Consider the following 19,895-nt stretch of genomic DNA (forward strand, 5'->3'; position numbering starts at 1 on the left):
TCGAAGATGAGGTCCTTCATGAGGAGAGCGAGCCCGTTGCGCTTGAGGTTCCCGCTGCGCTTGTCAGAATACTTGTCCAGCAGCGGCATGATGGTATCCTTCAACCTTGTGTACACCATCCATGTGTTTGTCAGCTGCTCATGGAACTTTTCTTCATCAATTGGCTCATCTTCCCCTCCAGTTCGGAACGCGCCCACCTCATGCTGAGTGAGGTCGTAGATTGACCTGATCTCTTCATCAGGGATGCCAGAGAGGTCATAATCGCCACGACTAAGAGCCAACTCAAGAGCTTTCATCTGCCTTTCAGCGTCATCCAAAATATCAGAATCAATTCTCTGGTCACTCTGCACAGCCCCTGATGTTGTTTCTGATTTCTGCCTCATGGTTGGGCTTCCTTGAACATGATTGGGACTGAACAAGCCTTGTGGGATAGAGGAAATTTTTTCATCTGACTGTAGTGTTTTGATTGCATACGTGATTATTGCCCTATCTGTGATGGCAAGGAAGCTGCATTGCCTCATAAACTCTTGTAACAGATGTGCTGCATTCTCAGCAGACGAATGCTCAGCTGCGATGAGGTCTCGAGATTCCAGGATGTAGCTTGCCTCTTCCCAGCTCATTCCCACACCATCCAATGGACAAGTTTCATGGACAAGCTCGGGAAAGAAGACTGAAGTGGGCGTGTTCTCAGAACTCGAAAATTCAGAGCTATTCTGATGTCTCAGTTTAGCTGAGATGCTGGAGTAAGAGGGAGTGATATCACAGTTTCCTGCGCTCTCCATGCTCAGTCGTCTAAGTCGCAGATCTGAATCGGATCTGATGACATTCATGTTCAACATGGGGAGATTTTTGCAAGAATCGCGTTTCAGCACTTGGCTCGGTTGTGACACGTTGGATTCCAGCAACTTGGTCAGCCTAGACAAATTCTTCCTCTGCTCTTGGATGATTTGCTCTGCACCCTTGATCGCATTCAACATGCTGTTGTCGCCATCTTTGCCTGAGTCCAGGTTTGTCGAGATCCTTCTCTCACGATTCTCTATGTTACTCTGTCCAGCCTCAATGCCTTCTGAATGTGAACGAGCGTTGCTGCAGGCAATCATACTTGACATGTCTTGACCCGCGCATCCCTCTTGGTCAGGTCTCGAGCCCTGTATCCTTGCTCCCTGTGCCTCCTCCTGTTCCTCAGCGTTCCTCCTCTCACCCCCCAGGAGCACATGACGCTCCAGCCCTGCCATGGTCATCGCAACCTTATCCAGGTGCCGTGGCCCTCATCCCCGCGCAATCTAGTAGGCCCCAGGCCCCCTCCAGGCTCCCTCACCAGGCTCCGGAAATAGCATGGGGGGCATTATGGAGGCGGTACCAGCGATCCTCCTATGGTGAGTGAAGTTGATGGGGGATCGACGAGAGCGTTGGACGAAGAAGATGAGAAGTGGACAGAGAAATTATCCTCTCGAATGATGCAAGTTGAGAGTGTCCGCTAACTTTTGTCTTTAGCATCCTTGTTGCTGTTGACGCTGGTTCGCCGATGAAATCATCTCAAGCCCTGCTTTCATCGCTGGATCACATGCCTGACATATACAGGTAAAGTGTTTGGTGTTGCATACCCTTGCTTGTTTCATCAGAGTAGCACGGACTGACATTTCTCTTGGCATCCCTCAGGCCAGGAGACCCTGTGAAAGAAGAAGTTTTTCGCGACAATTTTCTGCATGTGGATGGAACAATCAATGAGAAAGTTCTTTTGCTACTGCAAAAGTATGTTGCAAATGCGTCATTCTCAGAACTATCATATTGATTTTTGCTTCAGATATGTCCCCATCAGCTCTGGTGCACTTCCAGCAAGCGCTGGATTCTTGATATTCATCTGCTTTGTGATTGGAATTGTGTATTCGTGGATGCACAAGAATCGATGCTGGGAAGTACGGGTATGTTTTCCTCTTGGAAGCCGCAATGTTTGAAAGCATTCTGTTTAGGACACCGAATACACAAGACATGTATGTGAAACAAGGAGGCTGAGGAGTATACAAAAGTACGAAGAAAACCAAGTCTGAATGTCAGAACACTCTATTTATTACATGATCATGCTATAGTAAAACTTTCATACAACTCATTCTCACAGAACTTGAATGCTTTGATCTGCGAATCTGAGGTCAGGAAGACGTTGAAGGAATGATTTACCTCACCAGAAACGTTTGATTGTGCCGCTGTGAGAAGAATTCAAGGTCGACGAGAACTCCTGGACTTTCATCTACCAGAGTCCTCACTGAATGAATTGAATTGCGTCCAATCTCAACAGAATTGACAGACAGCAAGATGTCTCCTGGTTGAACCAGCCTGGTCTCGTCGTTGAGAGCAGTCCAGTCATGCACTTCGTCTTCACTGTATCTGACAGATTTGACTCGGAACGGGGAGTCCTTGGATATGAAGAGCTCTGGGTTCATCAGTTTCATCTTTTCGACTCCTGCACCACCATCAAGGTGATCAAGGAGAGACCTCCACATGCTGAACACCATATCAACCATGTCGTTCTTGTTGTTTCGTCTGAACAGATCGTCAAGTTTGTCTGTGAGGACTCGCTTTGCCCTCAACATTATCATCTTTCCTATCTGACTTTCGCGCTTTCTGAACTTCATCAGGTTTCTCAACAGTTTGCTCTGAATCTGTTTATCTTGATTCTTACTTTCCTCCAGTTCAATAATGGTTTGCTGGTAATTGTGCTGCATTATACTCATACGCTCCCTGAGATCTGACAGACTCTCTGCTTTGCTGCTGACATTTGCGACCTCAATCATCTGCTGATCCCCTTGTTCCTGGAATGAAATCTGCTCAAATCTCTCTGACACGTCATCGTCTCCAGAACCTCTCTGCGACATCAAGTCAGGCTCGAGAGTGACGTCTTGAGGAGATATCTGAGCCAGCAACGCGTCCTTGTCCTGCACAGCAGCTGAAGGACTAGGCTGATTCAGCTCCTTCCCCACCAGCTCTTTAGATTTGTAGATCTGCAACTGATAAAGGAGATAGTTGGAGATTTCTTTCTGTTTGACGTATTTGTTTTTGAGCACGTGATATTCGATCTTTGATTCAATGAGATCATTTTGCAGGCAGGCTGAATTTGCTCGAGCGTGCTTGTCTTTTGGGGACTTTAGCTTCAGCATGTCGGCGCTATCCAACTTGTTGAAGAAGGCGTTCAGTCGCGAGGAGATCTCCATGCACTCGAGACTAGCGGCCTCGGCCTCTGCAAGCATGTTCTGAACAAGTTGCCTCCAGTAGTTGTTGGGCCTCCAAGAGACCTGCGGCCCTGAGGTGACTTTTCTTTGCAGCAGCTCTGAATGGGCGTGAGCTTCCCTGAGTCTCAGCATCAGCTCGCGGTTCGAAGTCTCGATGTAGTCGCACCGCCTTGACAGCTCCTGTATGAGGTTGTGTCGATCTTTCAGCTTCTGCTGCAGATGAATGTTTTCTTCCCTAGAGTTATTCAGCTCGTCTTTGGAGTTCTGTACAAACGACCTGCACATCAAGTCAGCTCTCAAGGAAGGCTGACCTTGAGCGTCTGATACCTCACGAGAGCGATGAAGGTCTTGACCTTGATCAAAGTCGACGACACTTTCTTCTTCGCGTGATCGAGCTCAATCAGAGAGCTCTCTCTCTTCTCACCTCCGTTCGTCTTTCTCTGTACAGTGATGCTCTTCACTCTGGAGGTGTAGAACCCGTGCTTCAAAGGAGAGTCTGCCAGGTGGATTTGCCGCTCAAGTTCCTTGAGAATCTGATGTACATTCCTTCCATCCCGACAGAACTGAGGAAAGACTTGAACCTCGATGCAAGGGTCTTCATCCTCAAGAAAGCGAGCCTTCACCCCTTCCCTCCTCCCATTCAGAGCTCTTGCGATGTCAACAACGATGCTGTCTAGCAAGAAGGTTGCATCCCGTCTCCAATCTTTCTTGTCGAGGTACAGCTTTGCGGTGATCAGCTGAGATTCTGCTGATCCTTCTTCCGAGACCTCAACGACGTCAAAACTTCTGTCAAAGAAGGACAGAGCGTTGACAATCTCCGTATCGAATGACTCGATGATATCTTTGCACTCTTGCAGTGTAGCAGCGATCAGAGTTTTGCTGTCATCTGCTGGCTCGATTGCAGTGTGCATCTCCGTGTATTCCAGAACATTCTGTGCAGATGGTTAGTCACTTGAACATTCTACAGCATGTTTCACCTCAAAGGATGGGGATTTGCGCTCGATAGAAGAATAGAAGGAATTCATGCTTGAATCCTCGACAGCCGTCACAGGCTCAATGTTCTCATGCATGTCATGCAGACACGCTTCTTCCTTCTCTGGCCTCGTCCGTTCATCTCTACAATTGTTGATACCTGGCAGCATACGTTCTGACTGGCTCAAAACTTTGCTGACTGACCCAACGAGGGCCTCAAACGCCTTCATATGCTCCTGCCTCAAACAATCAGGACAAGCTGTGATGAAGAAACCCATCATAGTGTCGATGGAGGAGAAGAGCCCGGCTGCATGGTTTGTTCTTTCATGGGATGAGTTGAAGAATTGATCTCTCGTTGACTTCAGATCATTCCAAAGCTTTTCTTTTGCTCTGAGATCCCGATCTGCAAGAGTCGTAGACCAGATGTCGAACGATTGAGACATCGCTTGCCTTCTTGCCTGTGCTCGTGATCTTTCAAGCTTCCTTCTAAGTTCTCTTTTTCTTTTTGCGAACCTCGACATGTAGCTGTGAAACACTTTCAACGTCCGTTTGCGGAGCATGATGACCACTCGAAAGGAACGTTTGAGAAATTTGATTCGCCCCAACCAGAAGAGAAAGTTTTGCTGCAACATTTTTGGGTGTGGCTTTTTGGATACGACATGCAGGTGACGTGTTTGCACAATCTTCCATACTTTGAAAACCATCACCATTAACTTCTTCGTGTAATTTTGCGCTGCTGTCAACGATAATCTCTTGAAGAAACAAAAATCAAGAAGATGGTCGAATGCATTCCTAAGAATTCTTGGGGCAAATTTCAACTGCAGAGACAAATGCAGGTATATGACTTGATCAATGTATCGCCGCCAGGACGCAAGAAGTTCTTTACACAAACGACGATTTTGGAATCTTAGCATGTAAGAACTCCACAAGTCCTGTCTGTAACAAACAAAGCTATCATCTTTCCAGGCAATGTAAGCACGGCTCAGTCGCGTTCTTTCAAATCTCTTGATGAACCAATTGATTTGATCAGTCGAGACATCACCTTCAATCGCACGAGACCAAGAGCTCATCATGGTTCTTAAGCGTTTTAGGCGAACATTGCAGAATTTCATGATCAATCTCTGTCTTTGCTGTCTCAACGTCTTCCACCCATTGAAGGCAATTTGTGTCTGTTTCGTCGCAGTTGTGAGGCTAGTCATAGAGGCTGTATTCAAGTTTGCCGCTGGATAGCAATTGTAGACTCTTTCAAGTGACAGGCAGCTTATTAGAAGTTTTTGATTCAGGTAGGATGAATGGGTTTGTTTTCTTTTCATCACACTCAGCTTGTACCAGGACAATGACCGCATCTTGAGCAAAGTTTCATATCTCAGCAGGATACGGGTACCGACGCTGACAACATGAGCTTGCTTTCTCGTCTCGTCTATCCAGAGGTAAAGCAAACTCATCTGTAATCTTTTTGACCTTTTTCGCTCAAAGTGCATTGTACGCAGTCGAAGTCGTCCTTTCTCTATTGTGAGTTGACGCCAAGCAGTGAAAGATCGAGGCAGGAAAGAGAAGGAATCTCGTCTGAGTGGACCTTCCGCGCGTTTTCCTGCCGCTTCATCACCTTCACCTGACCTGGGCTGCTGCGCTTTCGCAGGGTCGTTACACGTCATGGAGAGCAAGATCTCAAGATTTCTTTTCTTGACATCCTCCAACTCTCTGTTGGTGCTCTGAGATCCCATCAGCCTCCTGCTGCTTGTTTCTCCGTTCATGGGTCGCATGGTTCTGCTGCGTTTCGATAGAGCCAATTTTCGAGGATCTCAATACTTGTTGGAGTGCTTGATCGTCATGCTATGTCAGCTCATGTCGGCCAGCACGAGCTTGAACGTCTGCTTCCTCCTCTTGACCTCCCTGCTTCCCTCTCTCTCTCTCGCTCGCTGCCCTCTGCCATCGCTCCCCATCTCCCTCCCTACTGCATTTTATGTACTCTATATGGACCTACAGGGTTATCATAATTTTCGCTGCGCGATGGCAAGGGTGGGGAGCTCCGTTACTGAAGAGAGCATGACGAGAGCGCATGGGAGCAACGAAGCATCAGATACAAGGGCAGTCACATTCGCAGTCTGTGTATTGTGAACGATCACAATATGAATAGGTCTTTCATGACGGGAAAACAGGCTTCGCTCCGAAAGCGCTTCTAAGAGCATTCTCGTACTTGGCCTCGCTTTGAAGGGACGCCTGAGGGAGAAGAGTCAAGCACAACAAGGAGGTTGAGCAATAAAGAATGTTCGTGAGAGCTTACATCACTAGAGAATCCTTCGCCCTTCCTCAAAGTGTCATATGATCCTCTGCCATCATACCAGGTCAGCACAGAAATCACAAGCAATGCTCAGCGGCTATCATCACCCAGAGTTCACAATGATGTCATCCAGCTTCCGCAGTTCACGCTCCCATCTACGCATGGAGAGTTAGAAAATGCACAAGACACAAGTTAGCCGACGAGAAAACGAGCGAGCGAGAGACAACGAAGGGAAGGGGGGGGGAGAGAAAGAGAGAGAACACAGACTTCGCGTGCTTCAAACGGTGCAACGATGATTTCTTCAGAGAAGCTACGCGCTTCTGCTTCATCTCTGCTTCCTTTGCAGCTTCCATCTTCTTGTTGAGAATAGCCAGTATGAAATCAATCCGCTTGGCAAACTTTCCACCCATTGCTTTGAGACGTGTGATGGCATTCGGATCCTTTTCCATTTCAGTCTTCAAGGCTTTTTCTTGTTTTGACAACCAAACCCTCCTCGCTTTGAGCTGCTGCGCCATCTTAAGATCTATCCCGTGCTTCCCGACCTCGCTTGTATCCCACGTCTCGATTGGTGTCGAGATGTGTATCACGGACGAACGTCCTTTCAATCCCCTTTGAAACGCCTGCTCGAACATCTCCTCAATCGAATCTTCCTTAGAACGCACAGAGCTCGATGTTCGCGTCTTCGTTGCTGGTACAGGATGGTCTAGGAGCGCGTCTTGGTTGGGCGGCTGATTCGAGGAGAGGAGAAGGAGAACGTACAACAAAGAGATGAGAGTGCACGCAATGAAGCCGCTCCTCTTTGATCTATTCCACATGGTACAGTGTAGGGGAAAAAGAAGATTATCCGACGAGCACCAAGACGCCTTCACACCTGCTGTCTTACGATCGAGTTTCGCACGTCAATCAGAACATCACTTTCAACTTCTCATGCAGCTCTGTACCCTCGCTCTCTGTGCTCACCGTTGCCCTTGCTCTTGTCCTCTCGACGCTCTTCCCATGTGTTGATCTCTCTCGCTCGCTCCTTGTTTCCTGCCCTCCCACTGCCCTCTTCACAAACCCGCAACTTCGCTCCAGGAAATCTGCATCGAAGTGGCGCGTCTGCCCGTTGCAATTGTAACGGATATTATAAGTGGCAGACCTGCCCCGGTGTCACCAGCAGGCTGGGCTGAAACAGTGAGCGGCCGGGGGCCCGGGCGGGCGGCCTGACTGAGTGAGGCATTACTCGAAGAACGCGGCGAGGCGAGAATAACTGCCCTATGCTTATCAGTGTCGTGAGTGCCATGATCAATCTCAGTTTGATGTTTCTTTTCTTCAAATAAATACATTTACACCTCAAGACCTCGTGAAACTTCCCATCCTCTGGCCTTCTGAGCGAGAGAAGTCATCACTTTTCTTCCTGACCTCTCACTTGCAACCTCCCACTCCCTGATGCATGTTGCACCCCACTACGAGACTTGATCTAAAGAATATGTTACCGTAGACGAATTCGAGAGTCGAACTCCATTTCCCTCAGTGCCTCGTAGTTCTTGGGGTCGTTCTCGTCGAGCTCGAGCTACAGAATCAGTGAGATGTCAGATGTCAGAAAACATCCTCACCTCTGGGCCAAGAAGCTCAGTCTTCAACCACATCACGATCTGTGGTATCACTGCACATAACAAGTCAGTGCTGTAGATGAGCAGAACTCCGTGAAGAAAGAGTCAAAAAGATCGACAATCTCACCGTATAAGACAAGGCATATTGAAGCCATACCAAACATCATCAAAATTGCACTTAATATGGCAGAAAAGAAAGTGTAGTGACGACAATGTGGCAAATTGTTGCAAGGATTATCGTCGGAATTCCTGTCTGCCCAATATGAATTCATCTGCTTGGCATTCCTGAGTTGCTTCCATGCTGCTTTTGTGCTGACTCCTCTGGCCCTCATCTCCTCGATGTCCTTTTCAATCTTCCCAACAGACGCTGCACTCGCATGGTCCAAGCTCAAAGTACAAACCCCCGGAGAGATGATTCCACATCTGCTTCGTTGCCCCCCTACCTTCACTTCAGGATTTTGCAACGTGAGCTTCGATCCTGCAACTGTTGTACAACGAACAGTGGAATTGTCGATCCAAGTAGTCTTTCCACATGCCTGGCCGTTTATCTGGGCTTCCGGCTTAGTGTCCCAGTTCCCAACCCCCCACACTCGAATGTTGAGATCCATTGGCCCGTAGATCGGTTCTCCAACAATGAAGGGCTCAACGTCGAAGACAAAAGGAGCCGAATACCGGAACATCTGCTTTCCAACTGCAACTGCAGGAATAAATGCAGGCTCACTCACGGTGACGGTCACATCTAGATCCTTCCCAACCCCTGCAGGGGTCCTCACAACGAGAGTTCTCTCGTCTACCCACTGAGTAGATTCTGCAACGGTGTTGCCTATCCGGACAGACACGTCTGCGTCAAAGTCTCCCAAATTTTTGCCATAGATAGTAAGAGGATCTCCGCCCGAAGCTCGCATGATAGATGACGACGACTTGACGGATATCACCCTGGGCTTTCTGTAATTTGGCAAACTCTTTCTCAGGGACACTGCGAGCTGCTCTTTGCCTTGTTTTGCAGAATGCAATCCAGAGATAGACCTTACAGCTTTCTTGAATGCTTCTTTGGACACGGTCATAGATTCATAGTTTGCATGACCATCCCTGACAAGATCTGCAACCATGGTATACAAAAATATTGACCCCAGGGTCAGAATTACACCCAGATTAACGTATGAGAGGTGTTTTCGTTCCCTTGATCGAGACCATACCAAACGACTCGAAAGTGGTCTAGGAGAGAAATCATCACTCGTTGATGCCGTTGTCTCATCTACGTCCAACGCCGATCTAGCATGTGCCGAATGGCCTGAGTCCGTCATGTTCGTTCGTTCCAGCTGATGCAAGATGGGAGCTTGCAAGTCTCAGTTCGCTAATCCTGTCAAGACTTCTCGATCTTGATCATGTAACTGAAGCTCAAACACTTAGTTGCGAGAGACCTCGACGGAAAAGCTCTGGACAGGACCAGAGGAGAGGAGGTCCCTTCTTCTCGCGCTTCAGCCCGCCGTCCTCCTCCTTCAGTGAAGTGAAGGCAGACTGAACTCAACAAGAGCGAGCTTGAAGTGACAAGGAAGTGTCCACACGCGGAGAGGAGGCTGATATCTCAGGCTCTCTTCGCCTCCTCCCTGCTCCCCGCCATGCGGAGTTCTCGCTCTATTTCGGGTTGGTGTTGAGTAAAAAAGCATCATTCTAGAAATGTTTTAGAGACGAGTCCGCCTCATGCTTATTTAGAAAGTTTAATGGGGGCACTTTCATATATCACCGTACATGCCAATGCTGCCTCTGATGGAACTAATGGTTTAACCCCACCCCCTCGAATACTGAAGAGAGAGGGAAAAAGGAGGGGTGAGACTAGTGGAAAATGTTTACTCAAGTCTCAAGCGAAGGGGCAACTGCAGGTCCTCTCAGGGAAGAACTCAGGGTGGGTACCAGTGACTTCTAGGGGTGATTTTAGGATGTAAGACGGGGGTGGGGTGGTATTGGCAGAAATAGCGTTTCATGATGCTGTCGAGCCTTTTCGGAGCCAACATGTTCATCAGGGGAGACGCGGAACTGAGGTGAAGAGATCGACGAATGCTTGCACGAACATTGCTGAAGATAATGCGGTCCTGTAGAAATCTTGCCTGTAGATCTGCGTTTCGTTGTTGGAGGTTGTTGGTTGGTTTAGAATCTCGCAAGTTGATGTTCCGCACCTGTCAGATGTCATACAATGGGATGGGTTTGAAGATGGAAATTGCAAAGTGGTGGTTCGAGTGTTTAATTTGTGTTGATTTTTAAGTTCCTGTTTCGTCTGAACGATTCTTGAAGCAAGTATACGTTTATCGGAATGAGATGATTATAAGTTTCCCGACAAATTGACGACAAAAGTGATATTTGGGCATTCATTCATGCCCACACGATGCTGATGGATTACGTTTCTCACAAACCAATCATGTGCTTTTACATGAGCTTGTGTCCTCTGTGTGCATGATACCCCATGTTGTGTACTTCACTGCGATGAGATTATGTCAATACTTTTTTTCATTCTCTTACGTAATCAACAGTCATGAGAGGCACAAACTCGGAATGAAGGACAGCATCTTCAAGCCATGGTCAGGCCCACCGCGTACTTCTCATCAGGAGGTTGAAAATTTTGATTGCTGTGGGCTGGGCACATATCTTTGTTGACATGACTGGATTTCTGTAGCATGATGCTAGGATGCGCGTCATCGATTCGAGCAACGGCATTGATTCCATTCTCAAGCGTGCAATGGGTGCTTGTTCTCACCTTCCAGAATTCCCTCGTAATTTGTTTCCAGGAAATCGTTCATCCCTATTCAAGAGAACTTAAAATATGTGGCACTACGCGATGACTCATATGCTATGAAATGTGTTTTTCTCCCATCTTGTTACTTTGTTATGTTCATCTGTTCCAACCAACTTTATCGTTTCTTGCCCTGTTGAGTGATACGTATTGAGGTAGACGTTATTCTTTAACATAGTTCAGCTTTGTTTCATCCCAAGTAAAGTGTAATTCTTTCTTCATCTTTTAACATTGATTCCAAGAAGATTTAAGCGACAACTATGAACATGCGCTAATGCTTTCAAAAAACTTTTGAGCTTTGGAAGTTGACAGCTCGTTTCTCAGTCTTTCTAACATGGGATGAGATGAAACAGGTTCTTCTTGGTAAGATAGCTCATCCGTATCATCTTCAACGATTTCATCTAGTCCAATCTTCTTGGCTATTTCGATGTTCTGCGCACGTTTCCACTTCATCAGGTGTGGAAGGAGCCTTCGAGGAACCGAGCGCTCTGAATCAAAGATGTCCAAAGGCACTGAGAGCAAGTCTGCAAAAATTGCCCGGAATTCAATTTCAAGCTCGATGTTTGCCGGAGAATCTCTATCAGATAGATCATTGAAAAGTTCTAAAACGAAGTTGGCGAAGTCATTAATGCGGTGATTGTCATCGTCGTTTTCCAACATATGCCGGAATTTTGCTTTCAACTCTGTCTGCTGGCTACTATTTGTTTGAACATAGAGTTTTGACAAAGACCGACAGAGCTTCTCTTTGGAGACCGTCTTGAGATTGTTGCGTCTTCTTTCTGCTAATTTGTGTTCCATCGTCAGCATATTTTCCAGCTGTTCTTCACTCTTAAACAGTGCGCCCTGGTTCACAGGAATGTTTGTTGTGTCCGGTTTCTTGTCCCTCTCGGTCTGCCTGTAAGCATAGATCTGCTTGAATTGATCGAATGTGATTCTTGAGCTTTGGTTCTCCTTCTGGAACCTGCAGCATCCTGACGTGAGAACCCTGTTGGTAGCATGGGCTAAAATATGCATAGGGGAGGAGCACGATGGGCATAGGGCGATCGGAGAAAGTCATCGTGGAGGAAAACAAAGGTGGGGGGGTAGGCGATAGAATGCAGGCGACCATGAAGATCGACACAAACCTTTCAAATAATCTTCGTGCCTCGTGCAGTTCTCCATCAGATAAAGACTGTGCGGGTTCAGCCAGCCGCAGTCGTCAAAGAAAAATTCTCCCACCTTGCTCATACTTGTATCGAATATCCGGTGGCTAGTGATTCGGTTAGCGTCCTCTTTACTTTGATGTGCGCGATGTTCATCTGCACGATCCTGAGCGCTGTTGCCTCGGAATACTTCCACACGTATGACGGAATGTTGGTCCTCGTTCCTAAGGACATCCAACTGTGCGCACGAGCCTTCCTCACCAAGTATCAACTGTGACAACTCGATATCAGGATGATAAAAGACAAAGAGATGCAGCTATCATTATCCTACATTCGTCATCTCCTTCATACTCAACTCCGAGATCTTCACTCCATCGATTGCAATCACTATGTCCCCACGGCGAACTCTGTCAAGGAAATCACACTCGTCACTGGTCGACCCATCTAAAACTATTCGGGATCCTTACTTTCCGTCCACAGAAGCATCAAACCCTTCGAGCACTGTAGACATATGTAGTGAGTACGAATGCTTCACGAGTCCCCCTTCCCCTTCCCCATCCCCCACCCTGCTCGGCAAGCCACATCTCCTCCCCCCTTGTCCTCCTCCTGCCTTCAACGCCCAAGACAACACAAGATGAACGACCTTCTTCGACCCTCAGGCCTTCACCTCCTCCTGTCCGCTGCGATGCGAACCTGATTCCCAAGCTCCTCCTCGCCATTCCTTCAACCCCAACGACTTTGAATTTAGTCAATATCGGGCCCGCCTTAGCATCGGATGGCTGACTGTGAGGCAGTCGGAGATGAGGGTGAGGTTGACTGACAAGATGTCTGATAGGGGGTGGGGTGGTCACTAGAGATGTTGGGCAATTAAAGTTTTGAGTGGGAAAAAGATTTTCAGCAAAAATTCTAAGGTAGGTTTAGGGGTTTTCTAAAGATCAAGGGTAGGTGAATCAACAAAAATCAAAGATTTCGGGCGATTGCTGACAGGTCACGATACTTTAAAATTTTCATAATTACTTATACATTACATACTATGTGCTTTATAATAAGTTGCACAAAACGCTACCAAACGTTTCGATTTTACATTTAGTTGTACCCAGCGCGGGAAATGCAGGCAGAGGAAGGCTCGACAAAGGCCAGGAGGCTCAGGATGAGTGCCAAGCTACGTGCTGTGAAACAAGAGCTGGAGCTCGACCTCCCTACCAATGCGTCGTACATTGTCATTGTTGAACGTGGATTTCGTTGCTTGGGTATGAAACCCCCCGAACAATTGTCCTTGATCCAGCGTGTCGAGCGGCTCTATGCCCTCATCTTCGATGCCCCGACCTCTTCATTATCATCACCTCCCCTTCCTCACACATGGAATGACCCTTCAGATCCGTTGCTTCCTCACGGAGCGGACACATCTTTGCCTGAAGATGATAGTTGTGCAAGCCACAACTATCAATCCATATCAATCGGGGAAGAGCCCTCCTGCTTTTGGACTAGTGAAGACGAATGTGTCTCCTCATCTGAATCAGAATCATACAACAAGGAACCTCCATCTGACCATGTCATGACGTTGCGCGGATTGCAGTTCTCCAAACGACGTGAATGTACAAGATTCCTTAAACATATCAACTTGAAGGATTACAACAAGCAAATCAAGAATACTCCTAGCAAAAAACTCCATGGCATGACCGGCTATATCATGCGCTGCTCCTGCTCTACATGCCCGTGAGCATCATTCTTGTTGCTTTCATGTCGTTTCCTCTCATTGCATTCTCTCAGGTACACAGTCATCGTCAAGAGGGGCAAGCAACACAAAAAGGATAAGTTTACCATCAATATGGAGGATAGCACCCTATACCATAGCACATTGTGCTCTTCCGTGGGAAATGCCGGAGCGAGTTATCTAGTTCATTCCAAACCTTTCCGTTCTATTATCGCCGAAGGGTCCAGGAGGGACATTGGAGGCAGTGTTCATCGACGTATGACAGCCGAAGTCATTCAGAAGTTGTTCAAAAAACGCACTGGCATCTCCGCTGCACTGCATAACATTTATATTGCTCGCCTTGAAGTTGAAAATGGATCGAGTGGCGTGGGAGTACCTTGACCAAATCGAGCCTCGACACTGGGTGCATGTCTTCCATTTCGCTCGGTCATGATTGCTAATCCTTTGCACCCCAGGCGAGATATGCTCAATGCCAATACTCGTCAACTGCGTCCAGTGTGAAACTGGACAGTTATGTTCGAAGTACGAGAACTGTTGGTTAGCAGATACCTGGATTGCTGCCATCGCTGATAATGAAGGCTTCAAGGTCGGTATTATTCCACTGATTCATGACTTCAGCCCTGCTGATGATGACGAATTCCGTCATCACCCGGCCAGACATTGCAAACCTGGTCAGATGGAAGGCAGGAAGGCATCTAGAGGAGACCCTGATTATGTACCCAAATGCAAAAAACCCAGGCGGGGAGAAAGGAGGGTTACTCGGCCAGAGTCAGAACCCGAGAGTATGGATGAAATGGACGATTACAGTTATGACAATGACACAGAACCTGGAAATTGTCTTGATACGCAATACAATGTGAATGGCCGTTCGAAGAAGCAATGTAGTATCTGCAAGTGCCGGGGGCATAACAAACGCACTTGCGATGCGAAGAAGCGCAGACGTGGGGGCAAGTCTGAAACAAAAACATCACATCACCAACCAACGAACATTGTTCAAGCTACACAATCATCCCAATTCTCGCGTGAAGCGCAACATTGGACATTGGTAGTGATTGACCTCCCACATCGAAAGATGACGTAAGGCTTCCCATGACGATGGAGAGGTGGAGTTGCGCTCTGATGTATGAACCATCAGGATGTATGACCCCATGTGCATGCATGAACAGGACGAAGAGCACTGGAAGCGACCTCTCTGCGGTACGCATTGTTGCTTCCCATAAGTGTTATTCTAACCATCTACACAACAGCGTTCCTGCCAATGGAATGGCGTGAAAAAGGCTACAAGGAAACGCTCACCAAATTATGCAATTGGTCTTTTGAAGTTGCAACGGTCGATGCCTTCCCACAGCAACAGGACAGTGAGTCATGCGGCATGTTTGTATGCTGCTACGCGGACTGTATCGCGCAAGGTATACACCTCAAAAGCTTTTCACACCGCATCATCCCGGCGATCAGATCACAAACAGCAGCATTGTTGAGAACATGTTGTGAAGGCTGTGATGTATAAACAATAAACCTGTATGAGAAGGGCAGCATAGTCGTCAGGCAGGAGGCGGAGGATAGTCGTCAGGCAGGAGGCGGAGCAGGCTGTCGGGGCAGGATAGTCGTCAGGCGGGAGGCGGAGCAGGCTGTCGGGGCAGTATAGTCGTCAGGCGGGAGGCGGAGCAGACTGTCGGGTCAGGATAGTCGTCAGGCAGGAGGCGGAGCAGGCTGTCGGGTCAGGATAGTCGTCAGGCAGGAGGCGGAGCAGGCTGTCGGGTCAGGATAGTCGTCAGGCAGGAGGCGGAGCAGGCTGTCGGGTCAGGATAGTCGTCAGGCAGGAGGCGGAGCAGGCTGTCGGGGCAGGATAGCCGTCAGGCAGGAGGCGGAGCAGGCTGTCGGGGCAGTATAGTCGTCAGGCAGGAGGCGGAGCAGGCTGTCGGGGCAGGATAGCCGTCAGGCAGGAGGCGGAGCAGGCTGTCGGGGCAGGATAGCCGTCAGGCAGGAGGCGGAGCAGGCTGTCGGGGCAGGATAGGCGTCAGGCAGGAGGCGGAGCAGACTGTCGGGTCAGGATAGTCGTCAGGCAGGAGGCGGAGCAGACTGTCGGGTCAGGATAGTCGTCAGGCAGGAGGCGGAGCAGGCTGTCGGGGCAGTATAGTCGTCAGGCAGGAGGCGGAGCAGGCTGCCGGGTCAGGATAGTCGTCAGGCAGGAGGCGGAGGATAGTCGTCAGGCAGGAGGCGGAGCAGACTGTCGGGTCAGGATAGTCGTCAGGCAGGAGGCGGAGCCGCTGAGCAGGCTGTCGGGTCAGGATAGTCGTCAGGCAGGAGGCGGAGCAGGCTGTCGAGGCAGGATAGTCGTCAGGCGGGAGGCGGAGCAGACTGTCGGGTCAGGATAGTAGGCGGAGCAGGCTGTCGGGTCAGGATAGTCGTCAGGCAGGAGCGGCGGAGCAGGCTGTCGGGTCAGGATAGTCGACAGGCAGGAGGCGGAGCAGCCTGGATAGCCGTCAGGCAGGAGGCGGAGTAGGCTCAGCCCGGTTTCGGGGCAGGATACTAGTCGTCAGGCAGGAGGGCGGAGTAGGTGTAGGCTTTCGGGGCTGACTCCCCGGACACCCCGGATGGGCCCGGTCAAAGAGGGGATGTGGGACTTTTTTCTCCACCCCTCTCTGCTTGGCGTTTTGGACCCACCCATGTACTGAGATTTTACTACAGGGTATGAGGTATTGGGATGTTTATATCTATTTGTATGTTGTCAGAATATACTATACTTTTATACCACCCTCTCAATTTACATCCAAGTGATGGGTGGTCCTTTGATTGTGAAACGAAACGGTTGGTTTCGCACGCGTAGTATAGACCTCAATATGACCGGTTGTTTTCGGCCTCGTTTTAATATGCTTAACCTACCCGAAGATTTCTGCTGAAAATCTTTTTCCCACTCAAAACTTTAATTGCCCGAGAGATGTTATCTGGGTAGGGGTCATTGCAGCATGGTTTAAAGGAGTTTTGGTTAGGTGGTGGGGTACATCTGGAAGTAGTGAGGGGGGGTGGGGCTTTTCTCCTCGAATTTTGACTCCAAGATTCATCCATCGGCGATGAGCGCGGAGCGCGGAAGAAGAGAAGAGGGAGGGAGAGGGAGGGAGAGGGGAGGGAGAGGAAGGGGGGAGGGAGAGGGGGAGAGACGGGGGGAGGGAGGAAGAGAAGGCTTTACACTGAGATTACATGAAACTAGGCATAGAAACAGGGACGGTGCAGCAAGTAGTAGAATGGATGAGAGGCTTCGAATCGTCTGTTGCATGGTGACTTTGTGGAGGCAAGAGTGTGATAAGAAAAGGTCGTGGATGATGATTCGATGAAGTAAGGGATTCCAGATATGTGAGATTTTCGCAAGTCATGCAATGCTTCAAAAGACAAGAATGATTTCCAGCATAGTCTTTTATCAACCGCCAAATGACCTGATCATCAGGGAGCTGTTGGATTGAAACGCAGCAGTCTTCAGATGTGAGATAGTGAAAGAGGTGAGACCATCATGCCCAAACTCTATCAGGGCGATTCTGAAGAAGACGGGAACCATTCCTCGATTTCCAATCGATACTCTGGCGATCTTGGCGAAGCACTCCGATATGAAAATGCCACGGAGACCATACGGAGGTTGCAGTATGAGATGCAGTTATGGAAGTCAGGGAAGAGTCTTACTAGCGACGAAGAAGAGAGGAGTGACGCCCTCAAAGGGCATGCTGACGCGCGAGCTGATCGCACTGCTCGACGAGAGCAGGAGAAGAAAGCAGCATACGCTAAGATACAAGAGACGAAGCGGCGCGCGCAGGCCATGCGTGAAAAGATTTCAACGATCAGAAGCTCGATGAGCCCCGGCATGCCGCCTCCTCTTTCCACCAGCATGCTTTCCAACTCGGGGAAGAAACGGGAAGACGCGATGGAGGAGCATTTGACCAGGCATTTGGACGATTCGCCTGAGGAAGATGAGCGATGGAAAGATTCTGGGAAGAGGACGGCAGGGATAAACTCTTACAAGGCCCGTCAGCCTAGCACATCGCCCGACAGTCAAGGACGGGCTCAACCGGATCACGACGTTGATAGCATCGACAACTACCTCAAGCCCCGGAAACATCGGGGTGAAACGAACCGGGAAGACAAGTGGGCGGCCTCTACGAGGAGCAATAGGGGTCAGACATCCTCGAGGTTTGGGGAGGAAGAGGCGCAGAACGAGTCACAACGAGTGAACAAGACGAGAGACACAGCAAGCCCTGGTGATGGGAATTCTCCTCTGCCGTCTGGGAGCAGGGCGTTGCACACGGCTGTTCAATCGAGAAAGCCACCAACGAGTCCAAAGGCCGGAGGAGCAGGAGGCGGCAGGCGATCGATGAGCCCGAGGGAAGCTCCGACGAAGCTGCCGGAGAGAGAGGAAAGGAGGAGGTCAGAGGAGCAAGACGAGGAGGAGAGGCTCCGGCTGCAGGAGCGCTCATACAGGGAGATGCGAAGCCGGCAGGCAGCTGGGGGCGGGGATCCAGAGGCAAGAGCCGGAGGAGCAGGAGGCGGCAGGCGATCGATGAGCCCGAGGGAAGCTCCGACGAAGCTGCCGGAGAGGCTGCTGGAGGGAGCCGGGGAAAGACGATATGAGGAGGAGCAGGAGATGGTAGAGGAAGGATGGAATCTGAATGCTCGACGGGAAATGGGAAGGGTGGCTCGGGAAATGGCTGAACTGGAGGACAAGAAGAGCAAAGTAGACTCGCTCGTCCCCCTTGAGCTCCGTCGGTCGGTTTCTCCTAAGGATGATGGAGAGGCTCAGGAGGAGAGGATGTCGCAGGAGGAGCTGGGGTTGGAAGCTGAAGGGGAGGAGAGGGTGGGCAAGGGCCTTGAGGAGAGGGATGCGGGTCCGGACGACAGCTCTTCTCGCAAGGGGCTTCATACTTTCCTTGGAGGATGGTTTCCGAATCCTTTCCGGGGAAGAAATTCTCGCAGCAGCAGGGGGCAAGAGAATGCTGTCGTGAACGATGATCAGAATGAAAGGAGTGTCCTGGGGAGTAAGGAGGAGGGGAGGAAAGAGGAGGGGAGGAAGGAGGAGGAGGATCTGTTTGGTCACCCCCAGCCAATGGACCAGAGCAGCCTGCCTGAGGTGAATCAGAGCCGGGCTGACCTCGGATGCACCTTGGGCGAAATTTCAGCCATCGCCATGCAGAAGACTCCTGCCTCCTCCGACTCGAACTCGCCGGAGTCCATGCGGGAGGAAGTGAACAGAAGGCAAGAGGGTCTTTCGACGAGAGCAGCTCTGTTTCCTTCCCATCCCGTTCTCATGAGCCGTAGAAAAGCGAAGGGGGACGAAGAGAGGAATGGCAAGCAGGAGCAGGAGCAGCAGGAGCAGGAGCAGCAGGAGCAGGAGCAGGATGCGACGGACTTGTCGGACAGGAAAGGGCCCTCCGCAAGGAGGAGAACGATTCCAAGCGGACTACCAAAGGTGAGGAGGAAATGCGAGGATTAGAGGGAGGAAAAGCTGCCGCGTGTAAACTGGAAGGCCAGGTCGACAGGAGCGCTGGAAGGGAGGAGGCAGCAGAGGTTGGTTGTTGTTGTACATGACGATTGATCTCATGTCCTTGTCTTGTCTTGGCAGGATGGTGTGAGAGGTTTCTTGAAGCTCTAGAGTTGCAGTTGCTCGTTGATGTGCATGCAAGGTTTCTCACGCGCCGGCAAGACAAGTCACCATGACGGAGAGGTGATGTTGATGTTTGTATCACAGATGAAGTTGATGATGATCGTGATCATGTTACTGTTGTTGTTGTCGATCATGTTGATCAAGTTCTTGATGATGATAATCACTTGGTTCTTAATCCTGTCCCCTGTTTGTGTTCTTTTCCCTCACGGTGTTGCTGGTGCTGATAGTAACTGTATTCTTGCAAGAAACCAATCCTATCTGACTGCATCACAGGCTGTCTCCTTCCCATCAGAATTCGTCTGCATCAAGTGCCGCTCGTCCTCGAGAATGTTTTCAGCTCTTCGACGCCCCGGGCATCACGTTTGATTCACTTCCTCCAGGAACGGACACGAAGGATGGGAGGTTGCGGGGATAGAAAAGCTCCGGGCGAGAGAGGAGGACGTGCTGTCTCAGCTGCGGCAGGTGGGGAGAGGTGATCGCTGCAGCTGGAGTCTGACGTGGGTTTGATAGGAGAACGAGAGGCTGAAGGAGGAGAACAGCA

The 19,895-nt window shown here is 49.6% G+C and overlaps 5 protein-coding genes across 5 annotated transcripts in view; 2 read left to right on the forward strand and 3 right to left on the reverse strand.

Moving 5' to 3' along the window:
* Positions 1 to 1,332: 1,332 nt before the first annotated feature.
* On the forward strand, positions 1,333 to 2,106 carry GUITHDRAFT_150167 (hypothetical protein). The gene is made up of 5 exons (XM_005841071.1): positions 1,333 to 1,376; positions 1,495 to 1,581; positions 1,660 to 1,752; positions 1,805 to 1,922; positions 1,971 to 2,106. Exons 1-5 carry the CDS (start codon positions 1,348 to 1,350, stop codon positions 2,046 to 2,048), a joined length of 405 nt encoding a protein of 134 aa, XP_005841128.1. The 5' UTR covers positions 1,333 to 1,347; the 3' UTR covers positions 2,049 to 2,106.
* GUITHDRAFT_132543 (hypothetical protein) lies at positions 2,077 to 4,756 on the reverse strand (the record flags this gene model as incomplete). The annotated part of the gene is made up of 4 exons (XM_005841072.1): positions 2,077 to 2,133; positions 2,181 to 3,501; positions 3,552 to 4,156; positions 4,202 to 4,756. 4 exons carry the CDS (start codon positions 4,754 to 4,756, stop codon positions 2,077 to 2,079), a joined length of 2,538 nt encoding a protein of 845 aa, XP_005841129.1.
* A 1,582-nt stretch (positions 4,757 to 6,338) lies between these two features.
* On the reverse strand, positions 6,339 to 9,178 carry GUITHDRAFT_132544 (hypothetical protein; the record flags this gene model as incomplete). The annotated part of the gene is made up of 9 exons (XM_005841073.1): positions 6,339 to 6,416; positions 6,481 to 6,526; positions 6,585 to 6,632; positions 6,745 to 7,205; positions 7,438 to 7,615; positions 7,809 to 7,844; positions 7,953 to 8,029; positions 8,073 to 8,122; positions 8,197 to 9,178. 9 exons carry the CDS (start codon positions 9,176 to 9,178, stop codon positions 6,339 to 6,341), a joined length of 1,956 nt encoding a protein of 651 aa, XP_005841130.1.
* Positions 9,179 to 10,051: 873 nt separating this feature from the next.
* On the reverse strand, positions 10,052 to 12,720 carry GUITHDRAFT_150169 (hypothetical protein). The gene is made up of 9 exons (XM_005841074.1): positions 12,640 to 12,720; positions 12,464 to 12,497; positions 12,328 to 12,403; positions 12,073 to 12,267; positions 11,979 to 12,025; positions 10,850 to 11,815; positions 10,738 to 10,804; positions 10,593 to 10,673; positions 10,052 to 10,106 (listed from the first exon to the last, which is right to left on the reverse strand). Exons 1-6 carry the CDS (start codon positions 12,713 to 12,715, stop codon positions 11,113 to 11,115), a joined length of 1,131 nt encoding a protein of 376 aa, XP_005841131.1. The 5' UTR covers positions 12,716 to 12,720; the 3' UTR covers positions 10,052 to 10,106; positions 10,593 to 10,673; positions 10,738 to 10,804; positions 10,850 to 11,112.
* A 4,495-nt stretch (positions 12,721 to 17,215) lies between these two features.
* The window catches only part of GUITHDRAFT_100399 (hypothetical protein), a gene marked incomplete at both ends in the record, with an annotated part of 3,656 nt that continues 976 nt past the window's right edge, over positions 17,216 to 19,895 (forward strand). The window contains 4 exons of the mRNA XM_005841075.1: positions 17,216 to 19,159; positions 19,374 to 19,414; positions 19,735 to 19,816; positions 19,865 to 19,895. The exon at positions 19,865 to 19,895 is cut by the window's right edge and continues 1 nt beyond it. Of these exons, the coding sequence (XP_005841132.1) occupies positions 17,216 to 19,159; positions 19,374 to 19,414; positions 19,735 to 19,816; positions 19,865 to 19,895 (2,098 nt within the window). The remainder of the gene's footprint in view (positions 19,160 to 19,373; positions 19,415 to 19,734; positions 19,817 to 19,864) is intronic.

The sequence above is a fragment of the Guillardia theta genome (genome assembly GCF_000315625.1).
Source record: "Guillardia theta CCMP2712 unplaced genomic scaffold GUITHscaffold_4, whole genome shotgun sequence".
Taxonomy (NCBI): Eukaryota; class Cryptophyceae; order Pyrenomonadales; family Geminigeraceae; genus Guillardia; species Guillardia theta.